The 21,630-nt window shown below is 39.0% G+C and overlaps 1 protein-coding gene across 1 annotated transcript in view; it reads left to right on the forward strand.

The window, feature by feature from the left end:
- The first annotated feature begins 2,304 nt into the window (after positions 1–2,304).
- LOC139749177 (integrator complex subunit 15) overlaps positions 2,305–21,630 on the forward strand; it is a 71,009-nt gene continuing 51,683 nt past the window's right edge. The window contains exons 1-3 of the mRNA XM_071662839.1: positions 2,305–2,643; positions 12,632–12,725; positions 13,956–14,062. Of these exons, the coding sequence (XP_071518940.1) occupies positions 12,653–12,725; positions 13,956–14,062 (180 nt within the window). The 5' untranslated portion in view covers positions 2,305–2,643; positions 12,632–12,652. The remainder of the gene's footprint in view (positions 2,644–12,631; positions 12,726–13,955; positions 14,063–21,630) is intronic.

Raw genomic sequence — 21,630 nt, forward strand, 5'->3', positions numbered from 1 at the left:
CAACGCTGCCAGAACCTTCGCCCCCTCCTCCACCCTGTGACATTTCCGCTTCCATGGTTCCATCCGCTGCTAAATTCACTCCCAGATATCTAGAACACTTTACTTCCTTCAGTTTTTCTCCATTCAAACTTACCTCCCAATTAACTTGTCCCTCAACCTACTGTACCTAATACCCTTGCTCTTATTCACATTTACTCTCAGCTTTCTTCTCTCACACACTAGCAAACTGAGTCACCAACTTCTGCAGTTTCTCACCCGAATTAGCCACCAGCTATGTATCATCAGCGAACAACAACTGACTCACTTCCCAAGCTCTCTCATCCACAACAGACTGCATACTTGCCCCTCTCTCCAAAACTCTTGCATTCACCTCCCTAACAACCCCATCCATAAACAAATTAAACAACCTTAGTGATATCACGCACCCCTGCCGCAAACCGACATTCATTGGGAACCAATCACTTTCCTCTCTTCCTTCTCGTACACATGCCTTACATCCTCGATAAAAAACTTTTCACTGCTTCTAGCAACTTACCTCCCACACCATTTACATGTACTCTTAATACCTTCTACAGAGCATCTCTATCACCTCTATCATATGCCTTCTCCAGATCTATAAATGCTACATACAAATCCATTTGTTTTTCTAAGTATTTCTCATACATTCTTTAAAGCAAACACCTGATTCACACATCCTCTAACACGTCTGAAACCACACTGCTCTTCCCCAATCTGATGCTCTGTACACGCCTTCACCCTCTCAATCAATACCCTCTCATACAATTTCCCAGGAATACTCAACAAACTTATACCTTTGTAATTTGAACACTTACCTTTATCCCCTTTGCCTTTGTACAATGGCATTATGCATGCATTCCGCCAATCCTCAGACACTTCACCATGAACCATACACACATTGAATATCCTCACCAACCAGTCAACAACACACAGTAACCCACTTTTTTTTTGATAAATTCCACTGCAATACCTTCCAAACCCACAGCCTTGGCGGCTTTCATCTTCCGCAAAGCTTTCACTACCTCTTCTCTGTTTACCAAACCATTCTCCCTGACTCTCTCACTTCTCACACCACCTCGACCAAAACACCCTATATCTGCCACTCTATCATCAAACACATTAAACAAACTTTCAAAATACTCAGTCCATCTCCTTACCTCACCACTACTTGTTATTACCTCCCATTAGCCCCGTTCACCGATATATTCTTTCTTTTCTTTCATACTATTCGCCATTTCCCGCGTTAGCGAGGTAGCGTTAAGAACAGACGACTGGACCTTTGAGGGAATATCCTCACCTGGCCCCCTTCTCTGTTCATTCTTTTGGAAAATCAAAAGGGAAAAACAAGAGGGGAGAATTTCCAGCCCCCCGCTCCCTTCCCTTTTAGTCGCCCTCTACGACACGCAGGGAATACGTGGGAAGTACTCTTTCTCCCTTCTCCCCAGGGATATATATTCTTTATATATTCTTTATATATATTCTTTCGTCTGTTTCCTTGCGCTACCTCGCTAACGCGGGAGACAGCGACAAAGCAAGATAAAAAAAAAATATATATATATATATATATATATATATATATATATATATATATATATATATATATATAGAGAGAGAGAGAGAGAGAGAGAGAGAGAGAGAGAAGTGGAGGAGCAGCTGGGTTGACTGTGCACCGACTGCCACAACCAGGAGTCGATCCAACGCGCTCAACTCTAGGCGGCCCTGAATGCGTCACGGTAGGGGACGCTACCCACCACATCATGGAAACTTCATTACCTAATGTTTTTCATATTGTAGTATGTATTCAAGTTCATATGGAACCGTCGTATAGCCATACTTATCTATAAATATGTTTCAGTACTCATGATGGCTGGCTTCAGGCCTTATGTTGATAAGGGTCATTAAGGCCGTCAGCGGCGTTATAAATCAACAATCTTGTACACCTTCCTCAGGTGTTGAAGATGATTCTAAAACTACATATATCAAGTAATGCACGACCTCATTTCACTAATAGCCTTATTCCAGTAAAGAATATTGTTGATGCTTGGTCGTTTTTTGGGTTTAGGACCATCAACTGCCAAAGGTGTAATATGGAGGCCGTCGACCGATATCCACCAACCTATAAATCTTAAACACCTTCAAATTTTTATGGCTAATACCACGGCCTACTACACCCTCATTGTGTCTATGGTCCATGTACTTCTGATCAAGGACTATAATTTATTTATAATTCATAATTTATAATCGTAGGACTTTTCTCCGCTAAATGTAGCGACTACAGCGAGGAGGGAGGGCAACACTGTCGTAAACAAACCCGGCGGGCGGCTCACCCGCTCGACACTACCAGCAGCAGCAAGCAGTTACCTCCTGCAGCCAACATTAACAGCAAGAATATCAGTCTTCCTACCACAGCAGATACCGAGTAACTCACTAATAAGGAAATATTTGGTGTTCGGTCGGAAACAGGCGGGAAGGAAAGTGCATAAAAGATAAGAGACTGGAACGAAAAATATACATCATAGGAAGGACTTGTACACTGTCAAGGAAACGTCAGCTGCACAATATATTTCTATATACGTTTATATGTATATATAAGCGGAAAACAAGAGGTTACAAGGAAGAAGGAAGGTATGTTTGGTCTGTTGACTATTTTCATTCCAGTTGCAACAGGGAAGTAATTTTACTCGTACTATTGGAAATGGTTAAGGATAAATGTAAGGATGTTACATTGGTAGTTCTCCATTGCATCACAGTGTTAGCGAATTTGGTAAAATTCTAACCAAACTCTACAGCCCTATTAACTTATGTTAATGATTATTTGTTCTACAGTACTATCCCAAATCTCCAAAATCCACCAGGAATCACTATAATCCAAAAGATGAAATATTAGTTTGACGCACATATTTTAGTCAATAGATTTTGATGGTGATACTAATGGATTCTTTAACTGTGCAATGTTGATTAAGAGTGTTGGATTTTAGATGTAGTACCACGTACTCCATTAGTTTTGAGTTCTCATAAAGTGGCTAAGCTTTGAATTATAGGGAAATTGTGGGGTAAAAACATTATGTCAACAATTGGGAATGTAATGCTTCCATTAATTTCTAGGGAACAAATAGGAGGGATGTCTTTAGCATTCTGACGTTCGTTTTTCATGTCATGCCTGGTGCTTGTTTGGATTCTATAGAGCTTTTTATGGTTTATATTATGTCATTAGAAAAGCCTAGTGAGGTGTACTATTGCAAAAAAAATAAGGATTGCCTGTAGGGTCTAGAAATGCCAAATTTCCTTTTTTATTGATGCATTCCAATGAATTTCCTTATGTATTATAAAATTTAAATCTGAGTTTTTTAATTATGTTGGATGATTTCATAGATTATATCTTTAAAATACAGGGATGAACTTAATGTTTATGAGATTTGACCCACTCAAGGTTAGATTCCTATATTTCTGTGTACATCTGAACTCATTGCTTACATATCGAACTAGTCAATTCATGGTACAGTTAAGTGGAGTTCATGTTGTGATAATAACATTTCATCGGTAGTAGAACCCACAATCATCTGAAGCAATTTAATAAGCAGGATACATTTTCAAGTTTATGGACGATATATTTCTAGATGATAGGAATCGGTGAAATGTTTCGGAATACATCACTCCATATGGTGTTTAAAGATGATATAGGGTGTGGGGTTTCAGGTATAGCACCTTTAATTTTTGTGTGTGTGTGTGCTGGGCTTTGAGGTAGATGGAAAATGTGGGTAAAAATGCTCAAAATCAATATTGGACGGTTTAAGTAATGTATTCATAACACGTTTTTTTGGCTGAAATCTAGTATATAGTAAATAACCAGGAGGAACATGTGGCATCCCGACATCATTTTCTAATGTCCGTGCAAGGACATTAGAAAAGTGACTGTCCTGCACAATTCTGACCCAAGACATTCACCTGGCACCTATTTAGTTTCTGTAGAACTTTATTTGGCTTGTAAGTTGATATATAAAGCAAATGATCCTGTAATAAAACAAGAAAACCTGTCAGATTATTTATCCATTCCAGTGAATCCCACCATGCCTCGTAATGTCTAAATCAAAATTAATCTGAGTTTTGAAGGTATGTTTGGTGATTCCAGATGTCTACATAAGTTTAGGGTTTGAATTAATGCTTGTAAGATCCCTCTCACACAAGGTCAGATTCGTATATCTCTTAAGGTATCTGAGCTCACTGCTTACAATGCCCACCATAAGTGGATAAATGAAGTTCTGTGTGTTTTTCATAAGAATGATTAATCATACTGCGATCTTCACAACTGCATTTTTTCAATGTTAAAAGTGGAAGTTGTTTGATTTTTGTATTTTATAGTTTTATAGCATTCATTTTTGCCTTATATTTTCCCTATACCGTATGACCTTACCACTTATAAGTTCATAATGAAAGTAGTTTTTAAGCAGCCATGAACTAGGGAGGTGCGTTACCAGTACTACCCGCCTAGGTATTGGAAGGGTTAGTGATGACTTCGTGTTGAACCAGCTCTTCAATGGTTTTCAAGTTGCGCTCCTTTGACCCAGGTGGCTGTCTTTTTCTTCTGCCTCATCCACAAGTGGACTTCTGGCATTTTATCCATAAACATACAATCTCTCTTTGTTGCTCATAGTACTTGACAACACTTAACTCAAACTACTCATTCTTTGTAACTCCAAGCTTTTCATGCTGTGAGGGCTGTGCATTAGCCCTGCCTCTTAGCAAAATTGTAGGAGCAATAGATAGAAGCAGTAGGTAGGAATGTTAGCTGGAAGCACTATTACATGAGTTTAATGAGAAAGACAGACAACAGGAGGCCTTATTGTCCCACGACTGGGTTGTCTGGAAAAGAAAAGATTTAACTACAAAAAATGTAATTCCGCCCCGTACTTTTTTAAGCTATCATTGACTCCCCATTGCTGCACATTAGCCTTGTATTGTCCCTGTTATCGCTGTTGTTTATACGTTTATTTCTGGCATTTTTCTCAAAGTATCCCTGAGTTTATAGAATATTTTTCTAAATGACTTTTGAAGGTATTTATAGTTTTAGCATTCACTATGCCTGACTGTAACTTATTCCAGTGCTCAACAAACCTACAGAAAAAGAAGCTTTTTCCCATGTCCGTACTATGTCTTTTAGCTTTGAGTTTTATTTCATTTGTCCTGGTAACTGTATTTTCTTGTATTTTGAAAAGATGCTCATTGTTTACTTTATCGAAGTTTAGAATTTTGAACACTTTTAGCCTCTCTTCGTATGCCAGGTTTCTGAAGGATGGGATCAATTTTGTCGCACGTCTTTGTACTTGCTCTAATTTTTCCTTGTCCTTTTTATAGTTTAGGGACCAAAACTGGACTGCATATTCAAGTTGTGGTCGTGCTATAGAATTATAAAGCATGAGAAATGTTTCTGGTATCTTATATGTTCCTGTCTATGAAACCTAACATTTGGTCACCTCTTTTACTTGCTGTTTGACACTGTTTAGTGTATTTCAAACTATTGCTAATGACAACTCCAAGGTATTTTTCTTTATTTACTTTAGTTAGAGAGTTTCAAAGTAATTTGTAGTTGTAATGTATATTCTTGTCTCCAGAGTACATAACTTTACACTTCTCTACATTAAACTTCGTTTGCCATCTGTCTGACGACACTTCTAGTCTTCTAGTAAGTTAAGATCACTTTGAATCATTTCACAGTCCTGCCTGTTTACAGCTCTACCTCCTAGTTTAGTATCGTCAGTAGATTTGGAGATCTTGGATATGAAACTGAGTTCTAGGTCATTATTGTATGTTATGAAAGGAATTGGGCCTAGGACCGACCCCTGTGGCACACCACTTGTGTCTAGCCAATTTGAGGCTTGCTTTTTAATACTAAATGCTGCTTTCCTCCATTAAGCCAGTCTCTAATCCATGTACAGAGTTCTTCACAGATTCTGTGTGCTTTGAGTTTTTGTAAAAGTCTCTTGTGAGGTACTTTATCGAAAGCCTTTTGGAGGTCTAAATATACTACATAAAATGGTAATTTTTCATTCAAATTTTGATGAATAACTAAAAAATTCCAGCAAATTCATGAGACAGAATCTTTTGTAGCAGAAACCATGTTGGTTGTCTGATGTGATGTTATGTTCTAGAAACGTGAGTTGTATCTCGTATTATTTTTTACATTGTTTTATCTTACACTGATGTAAGGCTGATTGGGTGGTTGTTCAAGACACACTTTTTGTCTCCTTTTTTATATATAGGAGTAACATGTGTTAGTTTCCAGTCAGTTGGCACCTGACCATCCAATAGATTTGTTGAATATTTTTGCTATGGGATATATCAGCTGTCTCTTGACCTCCATTAAAAATCTTGTAGCTAAGTTATCTGGGCTGTTGGATTTGTTAGAATTTGATTGGTCCAGGTATTTAAGTACTTCAGAACTTTTTACTTCTCTAACCTTCAACTTGTCTTTGTCAGATTCTTGAAACATTTTAATTGGTTGCAGTAGCTGAGATATTTCTTCATTTATGAATTCAGAGCTAGAAGAATGATTTAGTATGGTAGCCATTTCCTTGTCATCAGTAGTTGATTTGTTTTGTTTATTTCATAATGGTCCAATTCCTTCTTTTAATGTCTTCCTTCGTCTTATATATTTGAAGAATTCCTTAGGATTATTCTTTGAAGGATATTCTTTTTTCTTTGTTGTGTTTACTCTGTCTATTTTGACCTTCATGTACTCTCTTTGGATTTTGATTAATTCATGGCAATTTTCATCGGTTCCCATTGATTTGAATTTCTTATATGTTTTCTTCTTTTGGTGAATTAGTCCTTCTATTCTCTTATTCATCCATGTCGGTTTTGAAATATTGCAAGTTCTCTTTGTAATTTGTGGAATATGTTTACTTTCAATCTTGAATAGTGTATTTTTAGAATTATTCCACATTTCCTCTACTATGTAAATGTCAGAAAGTTTCTCCAGTTGGTACTGCGAATTTCTTTTCTAATGTTTTCAAAATTTGCTTGCCTGCGCTCTGGGATCAAGAGTTTGTTGTGTATTTCTTAGTCTAAATTTATACCTGATTCTGAGTATTAGGTTGAAACAGACACATTAGGTAGTAGTTGGTAGGAACATTAGGTTGGAGCCCCTGAAAACACTGTACTAGAGTTGCCTTTTTCCAGTGGCCTGTTAAGGATGAGACACTAAAGGGTCAGAAATGGCACTGGAGTTCACCAAGTATGGTGACTCTTTAGCCATGACTACCAGCTTAAGGGAGTTCCTGAAGGGAATGGGCATCAGATGGATGGTTAGATAGATAATTGTAAAAGTTAGTAAAGCAAGATCCCGCACTCATATCATTCCTTACAGTAGTATCAAAGATTTCATAAGACCTATGAAAGTGGCATCTCTTTTCCAGACTTTCAAATTTATTGGTATTTTACATTATGTTATCTGACACTCCCATTCGCCCCTTTCATTCATAATCCTTTCACTAATGAGTCATTTGATATTGAGAGATCAGTTTTAAGATTGAAAAAGGAAAATCCCACACCGTTGAATTAGTCTTAACAGTAACAAAATCGATTCCATAAGTGAAGAACACGGGTCGTAATCCTAGAAATCCCACACCGTTGATTCAGGCTTTACAGTAACAACATTGATTCCATTAGCAAAGAACACAGATCATAATCCTAGGCAACATACGTTTGCCAACTAGAATTTTACCAACCAAAAATGCTTAGGTAAGAACCTAAAAGTAGAGAATTGATTATAAAATATTTATGGAAGATATTATTCACCATATGATATGCCACTGCAATACCATCCAAACCTGAAAGCCGGCAAGGCAGCAGGTTTGGATGGTATTGCAGTGGAATTTATCAAAAAAGGGGGTGACTGTATTGTTGACTGGTTGGTAAGGTTATTTAATGTATGTATGACTCATGGTGAGGTGCCTGAGGATTGGCGGAATGCGTGCATAGTGCCATTGTACAAAGGCAAAGGGGATAAGAGTGAGTGCTCAAATTACAGAGGTATAAGTTTGTTGAGTATTCCTGGTAAATTATATGGGAGGGTATTGATTGAGAGGGTGAAGGCATGTACAGAGCATCAGATTGGGGAAGAGCAGTGTGGTTTCAGAAGTGGTAGAGGATGTGTGGATCAGGTGTTTGCTTTGAAGAATGTATGTGAGAAATACTTAGAAAAGCAAATGGATTTGTATGTAGCTTTTATGGATCTGGAGAAGGCATATGATAGAGTTGATAGAGATGCTCTGTGGAAGGTATTAAGAATATATGGTGTGGGAGGAAAGTTGTTAGAAGCAGTGAAAAGTTTTTATCGAGGATGTAAGGCATGTGTACGTGTAGGAAGAGAGGAAAGTGATTGGTTCTCAGTGAATGTAGGTTTGCGGCAGGGGTGTGTGATGTCTCCATGGTTGTTTAATTTGTTTATGGATGGGGTTGTTAGGGAGGTAAATGCAAGAGTTTTGGAAAGAGGGGCAAGTATGAAGTCTGTTGGGGATGAGAGAGCTTGGGAAGTGAGTCAGTTGTTGTTCGCTGATGACACAGCGCTGGTGGCTGATTCATGTGTGAAACTGCAGAAGCTGGTGACTGAGTTTGGTAAAGTGTGTGGAAGAAGAAAGTTAAGAGTAAATGTGAATAAGAGCAAGGTTATTAGGTACAGTAGGGTTGAGGGTCAAGTCAATTGGGAGGTGAGTTTGAATGGAGAAAAACTGGAGGAAGTGAAGTGTTTTAGATATCTGGGAGTGGATCTGGCAGCGGATGGAACCATGGAAGCGGAAGTGGATCATAGGGTGGGGGAGGGGGCGAAAATTCTGGGGGCCTTGAAGAATGTGTGGAAGTCGAGAACATTATCTCGGAAAGCAAAAATTGGTATGTTTGAAGGAATAGTGGTTCCAACTATGTTGTATGGTTGCGAGGCGTGGGCTATGGATAGAGTTGTGCGCAGGAGGATGGATGTGCTGGAAATGAGATGTTTGAGGACAATGTGTGGTGTGAGGTGGTTTGATCGAGTGAGTAACGTAAGGGTAAGAGAGATGTGTGGAAATAAAAAGAGCGTGGTTGAGAGAGCAGAAGAGGGTGTTTTGAAGTGGTTTGGGCACATGGAGAGGATGAGTGAGGAAAGATTGACCAAGAGGATATATGTGTCGGAGGTGGAGGGAACAAGGAGAAGAGGGAGACCAAATTGGAGGTGGAAAGATGGAGTGAAAAAGATTTTGTGTGATCGGGGCCTGAACATGCAGGAGGGTGAAAGGAGGGCAAGGAGTGGGGTGAATTGGAGCGATGTGGTGTACCGGGGCTGACGTGCTGTCAGTGGATTGAATCAAGGCATGTGAAGCGTCTGGGGTAAACCATGGAAAGCTGTGTAGGTATGTATATTTGCGTGTGTGGACGTACGTATATACATGTGTTTGGGGGGGGTTGGGCCATTTCTTTCGTCTGTTTCCTTGCGCTACCTCGCAAACGCAGGAGACAGCGACAAAGTATAAAAAAAAAAGAAAAAAAAATGATATGCCAAATATAGCATTAATGTTCTGATCCAAAAGACAGTCAAACCTTTGCCTCTATGCAAATGCACCCCCATTTTTTAAATTTTTCTCTATATATGATTTATTTCTAGTGCATGATTCAGATAAGGACCTACTAAGAAGAACTGTGTCGAAATATATATAAAAAAGACAATTCATGGTATCATACTCTGAATGTAAGATAAATTGTTTGAATATTAGAATGATTAAGACCTTAAAAATGCTAGGTAAGGTTTTTCATTACATTTTTCCCAAATATACAGATAATGATTAGTGCATGCATTAAGTAAGAACCTTCTACAGAGAATTTTCTAGAAAAAGTGTATAAAAAATGCAAATTACCATACATTCGTTGAGTAAAATGTCAGTTTTCTACTGAAGGATAGTCAATCTCTCGCCTCCCTTTGCATATACCATCCATTTTTCCATTATTTTCCTTCACAAATTAGTCTAGAATTTACTAAAGAGAACTGTATTGATAAGATTTATAAGTAGATACAATTTACCTTGTCATTCACTAAGTGTATGAAGAATTTTTGGAACAGCAGAGTGATTGGAATCATAAGAATGATACGAGTAGCAAAAAACGTCTTTACACAGGGAATGCTGGAAGAGAACTGATGTGGGTTGGAAGTGGTGTATGGGGATCATAGCATTAGTTATGTGGTGTGTGCAGTGTTGCTCAGATGTGTCGTGCTACCAGCTGGACTCACTTTGAATAAGTATAGCTTATGTTATGATAACAAGATGGAAATTATTTAGGTACACATCAAGTGTGCTGCTATATCATGTTGTTCTACATAACAACTCATCTGTACTTGCTCACCCCAACTATTAATTTTTTTTTTCTTTTCTTTTTAGCCCCTGCAGTATCCTCTTGACCTTCTGCTACTTTATCTTGTGTATCTCCCAATTACTCGCACTCCTTTCCTGCATGTAGCACCCAAGTACCTTTCTTTTCTTTTCCACTAGCAACTTGACTTCCTCATCCCACCTCTAACTACCCTTTCTTACATGACCAGCACATGCCACTTGCTTCTCTTGCACAGGTAGGCATTGCTGTGCTAAATGTATCCCATTCCTTGCCCAATCCTATAGTTTCATTTACTTCCTTTTGCCATTCTTCGCTCAATCTCTCCTGATATCTCTTCACACAAGCCTCTTTACCAAGCTCACTTATTTTCACCACCCTGTCACCCATATTATTTCCTCTTTTCCTGAAGCCCATGCAAACTTTCTTCCCCTCACCAAATGGTGCTTAAACACCCCACCTGCTTTTCCTCTTGATGCTTTAACATCCAAGAGTCTCTCTTTTGTACACCTCTCAGTTAGTTATAAACCAGTAATGTCTGCTTATCATCAGACTCGCTTATATAGATTTATTTATGTCTGTCATTGTAAGCCAGCTACTGTTTTCCAGATCATCACACAACTCCTCAAGCTGTTTACCATTTTCATTCATGCGTTATCCCATGCTCCCCAATTATACACTCATCTACCAATCATTCACTTTGCATTCAAATCATACCATCACAAATACTTCATCTCTTCCATCAAAATTTCCAATAAATTCAGTTCCTCCAATAATACTCACCTCTCTTCCCCATTCCTCTCATTCCCACATGCATAAACACTGACAGTTGCCCAATTTATGTAATTTACTTACATTTTTACCCACATCAGTGTGGGGCTCGGTTTCTTTCACTCTCGCACATTCCTGCAGCTCCTCCTGCAGTAGAAGTGTTATCCCTGACTATACCCATGAACATTCCTAAACCATTCTTCCCCCTTCCATTTGAGCTTAGTTTCACTTAGGGCTAGAATATCCAGGTTCCTCTAATTAAACATGCTACCATCTATCTCTTCTCATCGTGGTTATATTCACACCCATTCAGACACACTACCCCTATCCTTCAAGGAGGGGAGGGAAGGGCTTCCAGACCCTTGCTTCCACCCCTTTTAGTCACCTTCTGTAACACACAGGGAATACATGAGTGGTATTCTTTTTTCCTATCACCAGTGGTAGGGATGATTGTTTACATTTTGCTTTGTTTCTTGAAAATCTGATAAACTGCGTTTATAAAGCATAAGCTGAATGATACAAACAATTCGCTTGTAATAATTATAGGTAAGATATGAGCTTTGCTTTTGTTATGAAATAGTTTAACTCCCACACTGCAGCACATTTCATATTATGGCTATGATCATCTGTCATCTACATCTTATGAGACAATATTTCTGAGCCAATATTTTGAATTACATTCCAAATGTAAACTCCAACACTCCACCACGGCAAAACAAAAGTGGATTAAGGATTTATATTTTGATTTTTCATACTTCTGTATGCATATCTTTAATCGTGTAAGACAATTATGTGTTTTGTAGTTTTTTCCTGCCATTTTTGAAATTTTGCAGAATGTAGTTTCTATAAACTTCAATAGCCTGCCATGGGAAAACAAAAGGATGAGTTTTTTCTCTCGTTTTTCATGCATTTACATGCATATCTTTATTGTTATGAGTGTGATCTATCTTGATTTTTTCTTGTTTAAAGGGTTAAGAACTTTCTTAGTAGCCATAACAGTTTGCAGATTAACTTTTTAAACAAAATGGATGTTGATAGATATATTATGATAGACTAATTTTGTGGCTCTCTTTTTTTTTGTAATAGATATTTCAAATAGATATTATCCATTGGGGATTGGGGAGAAAGAATACTTCCCACGTATTCCCTGCGTGTCGTAGAAGGCGACTAAAAGGGGAGGGAGCGGGGGGCTGGAAATCCTCCCCTCGTTTTTTTTAATTTTCCAAAAGAAGGAACAGAGAAGGGGGCCAGGTGAGGATATTCCCTCAGAAGCCCAGTCCTTTGTTCTTAACGCTACCTTGCTAATGCGGGAAATGGCGAATAGTTTGAAAAAAAAAAAAAAGATATTTCAAAGTAATGAAAGTACTGTGATTAGAATATTTGTGTGAAGATTATCACTAAAAAATTCCATAAATGCATATATGTGTATACTACATAAATTTTTTTGATGTTATATGAAAGTAAATGTTTTGGATATTTGATTTTGCAGATTAATGAATGAACCTCGAATATGTCTGTTGACTTAAGTGAACTGAAAAGGAGTGACTTTCCATCATGTGTGCGACAAGGTCTTCGCAAGTTGGGTAAGGAATAGTTGTCTATTCAGAGTTTGTTTATTTTAGTGGAATAAAGATTTACATTTTGAGATTGGCCTGCTATATGACTCTCATTATCTCCCTTTAACCCTGTCCTTTAACCCTGTCAGTACTTGATGGCATGATACCTCCTAGTAGAGGTAAGACTTTTAGTGTGCTGCAATGTAGATATTTGAATTCTGATGTTCTGCTAGTAAGAATTTTTTCAGTAAACTCAGCACATGAATTGAAGATAATCTTTAGCATCTGCAAACCTGGATATTGACTCAGATTTTTTGCTAGTTCAGTAGAATGATTGTTAACCCATTTTTATTAATGCACCAAATCATCAGAATTCCTGCAGAGTAAGAAGGAAATTCAGCAGGACTAAACCTTCAATGGGTGCCATTGTCATCTGATGATCCTGTAGAGGATAGCTTACTTTTCATGTTTCATTTTGAATTTCTGAATTATCCAGCTGACTTATTGTACCATTAGTATCCATTAGAGATCTATTCCATATTCAGGAAGGCAAGGGAAAAAATTCGGCTCTTCTCTGTACCCATACAGCCACCATTATAGAGGCACAGCCTTTTCTCCGCTGGTTATGTTTACATGGTGACCACACTGAAAATATTTAGATTGTTGGATGAAGGAAGTGATGAGGAGGAACATTTATTATATATATCACCTGATGGGGAAAGTGAAGCATAACTTTAGAAATGTGTGAAACTCAATGAGGTGATGATTTTAGTGGCATTACACAAAGAGGGGGAAGGCCAGCACAGGAGGTGTCTCCAACTCCCTTGCTTAGGCTTAGTTCACAAGGAAGAAATTACATAACAACACCCTATTTCTGTCTTTATATGATCCTTAGGTGTTGGATGACTTTGGTAACAGAGGTAAAGAGTAGACCTAGCACTGCTAAACCCATACTGTTGGTTTGAAAGAAGGATATGGGATTTTAGATTTGAGAGAGTGAGAGTTTAGGAGTTTCAAACACTGGAGATAGCAGAGGTATGACAATGTATTCATCCACTGAAAAAGAGCGAGCAACTAATGCATGGTTTTTCTAGGTATTTTCTTTCCATTTCCATGGACCCATTGCATTTTATTCTGAATCATGGTTACTCATTGTCATTTCTCTTCTTTAATCAGTATGTGAAATTGCCAGGTCTAGATCCATGAAAAAAATAAAAGCTGATGTGCATCCCTGTAAGTTTGTGGTCTCTTCGACAGAGGAAGTGCTTCACATGCCACCAGCTGTTCACTTGCATGATGTTCAGCAACATATCATGGATCAGTTTATATTTTGCTGCAAGGATTCTTCCTCCTCCAAAATTAGGGTGAGTATCAGCTCATTTTCTATTTTTCTTAAGGGGTGACTAAATATTGCTAATGTAATTTCCATGTACATGCACTCTTCTGTAAGTGATGCTGAGTTTCACTTGGATTTTACATGAATAGTAACCAGTCATATCTGATAAAATATAGTTTTGTGTACAACTAGCATTAGTTCATATAGCCATATCTGCAGTTATTCATATTGACTTCATTTTAGATTGATACTTTATTACTGTGGGGTGGGTTGGCACTGGAAATGGATGAAGGTAAAGTAAGTATGAACATATACATGTGTTCCTATGAGTCCACAGAGAAAATGAAACATGATAAGTTCCCATGTGCACTTTTGTGAAATAATCACACCATCAGGGGAGACGCAATATACTTGTGTATATTGTATATGTATGTGTATGTATATGTGCTCTGTACATGCCTTCACCCTCTCAATCAATACCCTCCCATATAATTTACCAGGAATACTCAACAAACTTATACCTCTGTAATTTGAGCACTCACTCTTATCCCCTTTGTCTTTGTACAATGGCACTATGCACGCATTCCGCCAATCCTCAGGCACCTCACCATGAGTCATACATACATTAAATAACCTTACCAACCAGTCAACAATACAGTCACCCCCTTTTTTAATAAATTCAACTGCAATACCATCCAAACCTGCTGCCTTGCCGGCTTTCATCTTCCGCAAAGCTTTCACTACCTCTTCTCTGTTTACCAAATCATTTTCCCTAACCCTCTCACTTTGCACACCACCTCGACCAAAACACTCTATATCTGCCACTCTATCATCAAACACATCAGATTGGGGAAGAGCAGTGTGGTTTCAGAAGTGGTAGAGGATGTGTGGATCAGGTGTTTGCTTTGAAGAATGTATGTGAGAAATACTTAGAAAAGCAAATGGATTTGTATGTAGCATTTATGGATCTGGAGAAGGCATATGATAGAGTTGATAGAGATGCTCTGTGGAAGGTATTAAGAATATATGGTGTGGGAGGAAAGTTGTTAGAAGCAGTGAAAAGTTTTTATCGAGGATGTAAGGCATGTGTACGTGTAGGAAGAGAGGAAAGTGATTGGTTCTCAGTGAATGTAGGTTTGCGGCAGGGGTGTGTGATGTCTCCATGGTTGTTTAATTTGTTTATGGATGGGGTTGTTAGGGAGGTAAATGCAAGAGTTTTGGAAAGAGGGGCAAGTATGAAGTCTGTTGGGGATGAGAGAGCTTGGGAAGTGAGTCAGTTGTTGTTCGCTGATGATACAGCGCTGGTGGCTGATTCATGTGAGAAACTGCAGAAGCTGGTGACTGAGTTTGGAAAAGTGTGTGGAAGAAGAAAGTTAAGAGTAAATGTGAATAAGAGCAAGGTTATTAGGTACAGTAGGGTTGAGGGTTGGGTCAATTGGGAGGTGAGTTTGAATGGAGAAAAACTGGAGGAAGTGAGGTGTTTTAGATATCTGGGAGTGGATCTGTCAGCGGATGGAACCATGGAAGCGGAAGTGGATCATAGGGTGGGGGAGGGGGCGAAAATCCTGGGGGCCTTGAAGAATGTGTGGAAGTCGAGAACATTATCTCGGAAAGCAAAAATGGGTATGTTTGAAGGAATAGTGGTTCCAACAATGTTGTATGGTTGCGAGGCGTGGGCTATGGATAGAGTTGTGTGCAGGAGGATGGATGTGCTGGAAATGAGATGTTTGAGGACAATGTGTGGTGTGAGGTGGTTTGATCGAGTGAGTAATGTAAGGGTAAGAGAGATGTGTGGAAATAAAAAGAGCGTGGTTGAGAGAGCAGAAGAGGGTGTTTTGAAGTGGTTTGGGCACATGGAGAGGATGAGTGAGGAAAGATTGACCAAGAGGATATATGTGTCGGAGGTGGAGGGAACAAGGAGAAGAGGGAGACCAAATTGGAGGTGGAAAGATGGAGTGAAAAAGATTCTGTGTGATCGGGGCCTGAACATGCAGGAGGGTGAAAGGAGGGCAAGGAATAGAGTGAATTGGAGCGATGTGGTATACCGGGGTTGACGTGCTGTCAGTGGATTGAGGCAGGGCATGTGAAGCGTTTGGGGTAAACCATGGAAAGCTGTGTAGGTATGTATATTTGCGTGTGTGGACGTATGTATATACATGTGTATGGGGGGGGGTTGGGCCATTTCTTTCGTCTGTTTCCTTGCGCTACCTCGCAAACGCGGGAGACAGCGACAAAGTATAATAAAATAAAAAAGAAATAATGTATATGTGCATATGTGGGGGTTTATGTATATACGTGGGCCATTCTTTTGTCTGTTTCCTTGCGCTGCCTCGCTAACGCGGGACACAGCAACAAAGTATAATAAGTATAGATAAATAATGTATATGTATGTGTATGAGTGTGTATATGTGTGTATATGAGTAGATGGGTCTTTTTTGTCTCATTCCTGGCACTACTTCGATGACACAGGAAATGGCATTTAAGTATGATAATAGTAATGTAACATTTTTTTTCCATACCGTTCTCTATTACCCGCAGTAGTGAGCTAGTGTTAAGAACAGAAGACTGAGCCCTTGAGGGAATATTCTCACTTGGCCCCCTCCTCTGTTTATTCTTTTGGAGAACTAAAAATGAAAGGGGAGGATTTCCAGCCCCCGCTCCCTTCCCTTTTAGTCACCTTCTACGACACGCAGGGAATATGTGGGAAGTATTCTTTCTCTCATCCCCAGGGATAAGTAATGTAACATATATATATTATCATTATTCATAATCGCTGTTTCCCACATCGGTAAGGTAGTGACAGGAAACAGATTAGAATGGCCCATCCACTCATATACATGTATATATACATAAACACTCATACATGTACATACACACATACATACATACATACATATACACATGTACATAATCATACTTGCTTTCCTTCATCCATTCCTGTTGCTGCCCCACCTCACAGGAAATGGCATCGCTATCCCCACTTCGGCGAGGTAACGCCAGGAAAACAGATGAAAAAGGCCACATTCGCTCACTCTCCGTCTCTAGCTGTCATGTGTAATGCACTGAAACCACAGCTCCCTATCCACATCCAGGTCCCACAGGCCTTTCTTGGTTTTCCCCAGACATTTCACTTGTCCTGGTTCAGTCCATTGACAGCATGTTGACCCCAGTATACCACATTATTCCAATTCACTCTATTCCTTGCACGACTCTCACCCTCCTGTATTATTCAGGCCATGGTTTAACCTAGACGTTTGACATGTCCTGGTTCATCCATTGACAGCATATTGACCCCAGTATACCACATCATTCCAATTCACTCTGTTCCTTGCATGCCTCTCACCCTCCTGTATGTTCAGGCCCCAATCACTCAATATCCTTTTCACTCCATCCTTCCACCTCCATTTTCATCTCTTGCTTCTTATTCCCTCTGTCTCTGACACATATATCCTTTTTGTCAATCTTTCTTCACTCATTCTCTCCATATGTCCAAACCATTTCAACGCACCCTTTTTTGCTCTCTCAACCACACTGTTTATATTTCCCCACATCACTCTTACCCTTTCGTTACTTAGTTGATCAAACCACCTCACACCACATATTGTTCTCAAACATTTCTTTTCAAACACATCCACCCTCCGTATAACTATCTATAGCCCCTACCTCGCAACCATATGACATTGTTGGAACTACTATTCCTTCAAACATACCCATTTTTGCTCTCCGAGGTAACATTCTCTCCTTCCACACATTCTTCATCACTCCCAGAACCTTCACCCCCTCCCCCACCTTGTGACTCACTTCTGCTTCCCTGGTTCCATCCGCTGCTAAGTCCACTCCCAGATATCCAAAATACTTCATTTCCTCCAATTTGTCTCCATTCAAACTTACATCCCTATTAACTTGTCCCTCATCCATGTTGAACCTAATAACCTTGCTCTTATTCTCATTTATTCACAACTTTCTCCTTTCACACACTTCTCCAAACTCAATCACTAGCTTCTGTAGTTTCTCACATGAATCAGCCTCACGAGCTGTATCATCGGCAAACAACAACTGATTCACTTCCCAGGCCCTCTCATCCACATCAGACTGTATACTTGCCCCTCTCTCCAAAACTCTTGCATTTACCTCCCTAACCACCCCATTTACAAACAAATTAAACAGCCATGGAGACATCTCACACCCCTGCTGCAAACTGACCTTCTGGGAACCAATCACTATTCTCTCTTCCTACTCATACACGTGCCTTACACCCTTGATAAAAACTTCTCTGCTTCTAGCAGCTTACCTCCCACACCATATACTCTTAAGACCTTCCACAAAGCATCTCTATCAACCCTACCATATGCTTTCTCCAGATCCATAAATGCTACAAACAAATACATCTGTTTCTCTAAATATTACTCACACATTCTTCAAAGCAAACACCTGATCCACACATCCTCTACCACTTCTGAAACCATAGTGCTCCTCTTCAGTCTGATGATCTGTATATGCCTTCACCCTCTTGATCAATACCCTCCCATACAATTTTCCAGGAATATTCAACAAACTTATGCCTTTGTAGTTTGAACTCTCACCTTTATCCCATCCCCTTTGCCTTTGTACAGTGACACAATACATGCATTCTGCCAATCCTCAGGCACTTTTCCATGATCCATACACACATTGAATATCCTTACGAGCCAATCAATAACACAGTCACCCCCTTTCTTAATAAATTCAACTGCAACACCATCCAAAGCTGATGCCTAGCAGGATTTCATCTTCTCTCTGACCCTCTCACTTCACACACCACCCCTACCAAAACACCCTACATCTGCCACTCTATCATGAAATACATCCAACATACCTTCAAAATGCTTCCTTTATCTCCTCACTTCACCACCACCTATTATCACATGCTCCCTTGCCCCCTTCACCGATGTTCCCATTTGTTCTCTTGTCTTTCACACGTTATTTACCTCCTTCCAAAACATCTTTTCATTCTCTCTAAAGTTTGATGATACTTTCTCACCCCACTCTCATTTGCTCTCTTTTTCAACACGTGCACCTTCCTCTTGACTTCCTGCCACTTTCTTTTATACATCTCCTAGTCATTTGCACTCCTTCCTTGTAAGTATTGTCCAAAAGCCTCTCTTTTCTCTTTTGCTAACAACTTCTTCATCCCACCATTCACTGCCCTTTCTAATATGCCCATCTCCCACCTTTCTCATGCTACATGCATCTTTTGCACATGCCATTACTGCTTCCCTAAATACATCTCATTCCTCACCCACTCCCTTCATGTCATTTGCTCTCACCTTTTGCCATTCAACACTCAGTCTCTCCTGGTGCTTCCTCGTACAGGTCTCCTTTCCAAGATCACTTACTCTCACCAGTCTCTTCTCCCCAACATTCTCTTCTTTTTTGAAAACGTCTACATATCTTCACCTTATCCTTGATAGTGATCTGACATCCCACCAGTGCTGCTCTCAGCACATTAACTTCCAAGTCTCTCTTTTACACACTTATGAATTAACACATAATCTAGAAATGCCCTTTGACCATCTCTCCTGCTCAGGGATGGTGTACTTAATAATGTTTTTGATTACTTCTCTGAGTTTGCTATCTTCCTTTTGGCTCCCTTTTTCTTACTTGGTGACATGTTTCCCAGCTTCAAGCGCTTCGCTGTTATGCAATTCATTCCTTCTTGCCATACAAAGCAGTAAGTATTATGTTTTGAAGGGGAGTAAACCTACTCCAGAAGCTTGATGCTTGTGGTTCTAAAGTAATTCTGGATCTTCCTTGAGAATTAAAAGAGTTTTTCAACACTCTTCATGCAAAAATATTCTGAAATCTTTAAGTGGAATACTGGTCAAATGATACAAGACATGGAACCCAGAAGAGCTGTTTATTGAGATCACTGGCTGTAAGTTTAGCAATTCCTTTTTACAGGGAGGATGTATTGCATGATGTTTTGGATTTAATTGTTAGGGTAACAGACTGAAGAATTAAAGGATGGACATTCTGATGTATAATCAGGTTTGAGTGGGGAAATATTTGATCATGTGGTGTGGAGGGAACTGAGATTACTATTGCCATGGCATAGTAGTAGATTGAAAGAGCGAAAAATAAGTAGGTGACAGGACAAATTTTTAGATTTAGAGAAGTTATGAAGAGATATTAACAACAGTGTTGCCTAAGAGAAACATGTTTTAAATGAGAAAATGAAAGAAAAAGGTATAAGCATGATAGCTTTAAATTTTTTTGAATGGTAGTGAAAAAGATTAGGTATCAGCAGATGGTGCAACAAGTGTGTCAGTGAAGTAATAAAGTAATGTGTTTTCATATGTTTTGATGAAGTCTGATTGTCATTCCACTTGAACAGGTTTATTGTATATTGAATTTAGAAAATGATTTGGGATAAAAGTGCAAGTTGTAATTTTTCTTTATTATTTCTGGTAACTGTTTACTATCGGAAGTTCAGAAAAGTACATTTCCTATTTTTTACCTCATTTTTGTATTTGTTGGTATCACTGAGATTCATAGTAACTGCGTATTTCATATGTATTTTCTGAAATACCTTTTCAAACAATATTTTGTAAGTTGCTTTGTATATGCACATTTCACAACTGTTAAAAAATCTGATTTTTGGAACATAATCTAAAAAAAAAATAAGGGGAAGGGAAGAGGCTAAGTTTAAGGTCTTTAATATATGATATTATTGATACAGGGTGAAAAATTCATATGTGGTATCCTGAAAACCAGATTGTTCATTAAATTGGCTTTCTGGTGAATGCTCCATTAGCATGGAGAAATTTCTTATACCCATTCATTTTTTTTTTCTGACTTCCAACTGCTTTAAAAATCATGGTATAAATTATTTATTTATTTATATATTTTGTTTTGTCACTGTCTCCCGCGTTTGCGAGGTAGCGCAAGGAAACAGACGAAAGAAATGGCCCAACCCACCCCCATACACATGTATATACATACACGTCCACACACGCATATATACATACCTATACATCTCAATGTACACATATATATACACACACAGACACATATATGGTATAAATTACTTTGGAAATTACTGATAACAAATGAGTAGACTCTTCTGATACAGGTAATTACAGGCATAAATGCCTTGTTTTTGGGTTGTGTGAGTCAGTGTGGTACATGCAGTCTGTACTCACTCATGACATTTTTATGGAAACAGTGAAAACCTAAACCTCCCAAATCCATCTGCATTTGTATATGTTGCTTTTCTTATGACTACCATCTCTTAAAATTCCTGACCTCTCTGCATACGAGTGGTGCAAATCCATCCTCGTGCTTCATATGATGCCTCTGGTTTTTGCCTTCTAACTGTATTCTTTGCTTTCCTCCTCCTTCTCCCTCATTCTGTCATGTTTAATGATTTTTTCATACTCAATTGCTGTTTTTGGCACTGGCGAGGTAGTGCAAAGAACAGACAAAGATAGGCCACATCACTTGCATCCATTCTTTAGCTGTCATGTGTAGTGCATTGAAACTACAGCTCCCTATCCACAACCAGCCCCTGCACACCTTTCCATGGTTTACTCCAGATACTTCACGTGCCCTGGTTCA

This window comes from Panulirus ornatus, chromosome 6 (assembly GCF_036320965.1).
Source record: "Panulirus ornatus isolate Po-2019 chromosome 6, ASM3632096v1, whole genome shotgun sequence".
Lineage (NCBI taxonomy): Eukaryota > Metazoa > Arthropoda > Malacostraca > Decapoda > Palinuridae > Panulirus > Panulirus ornatus.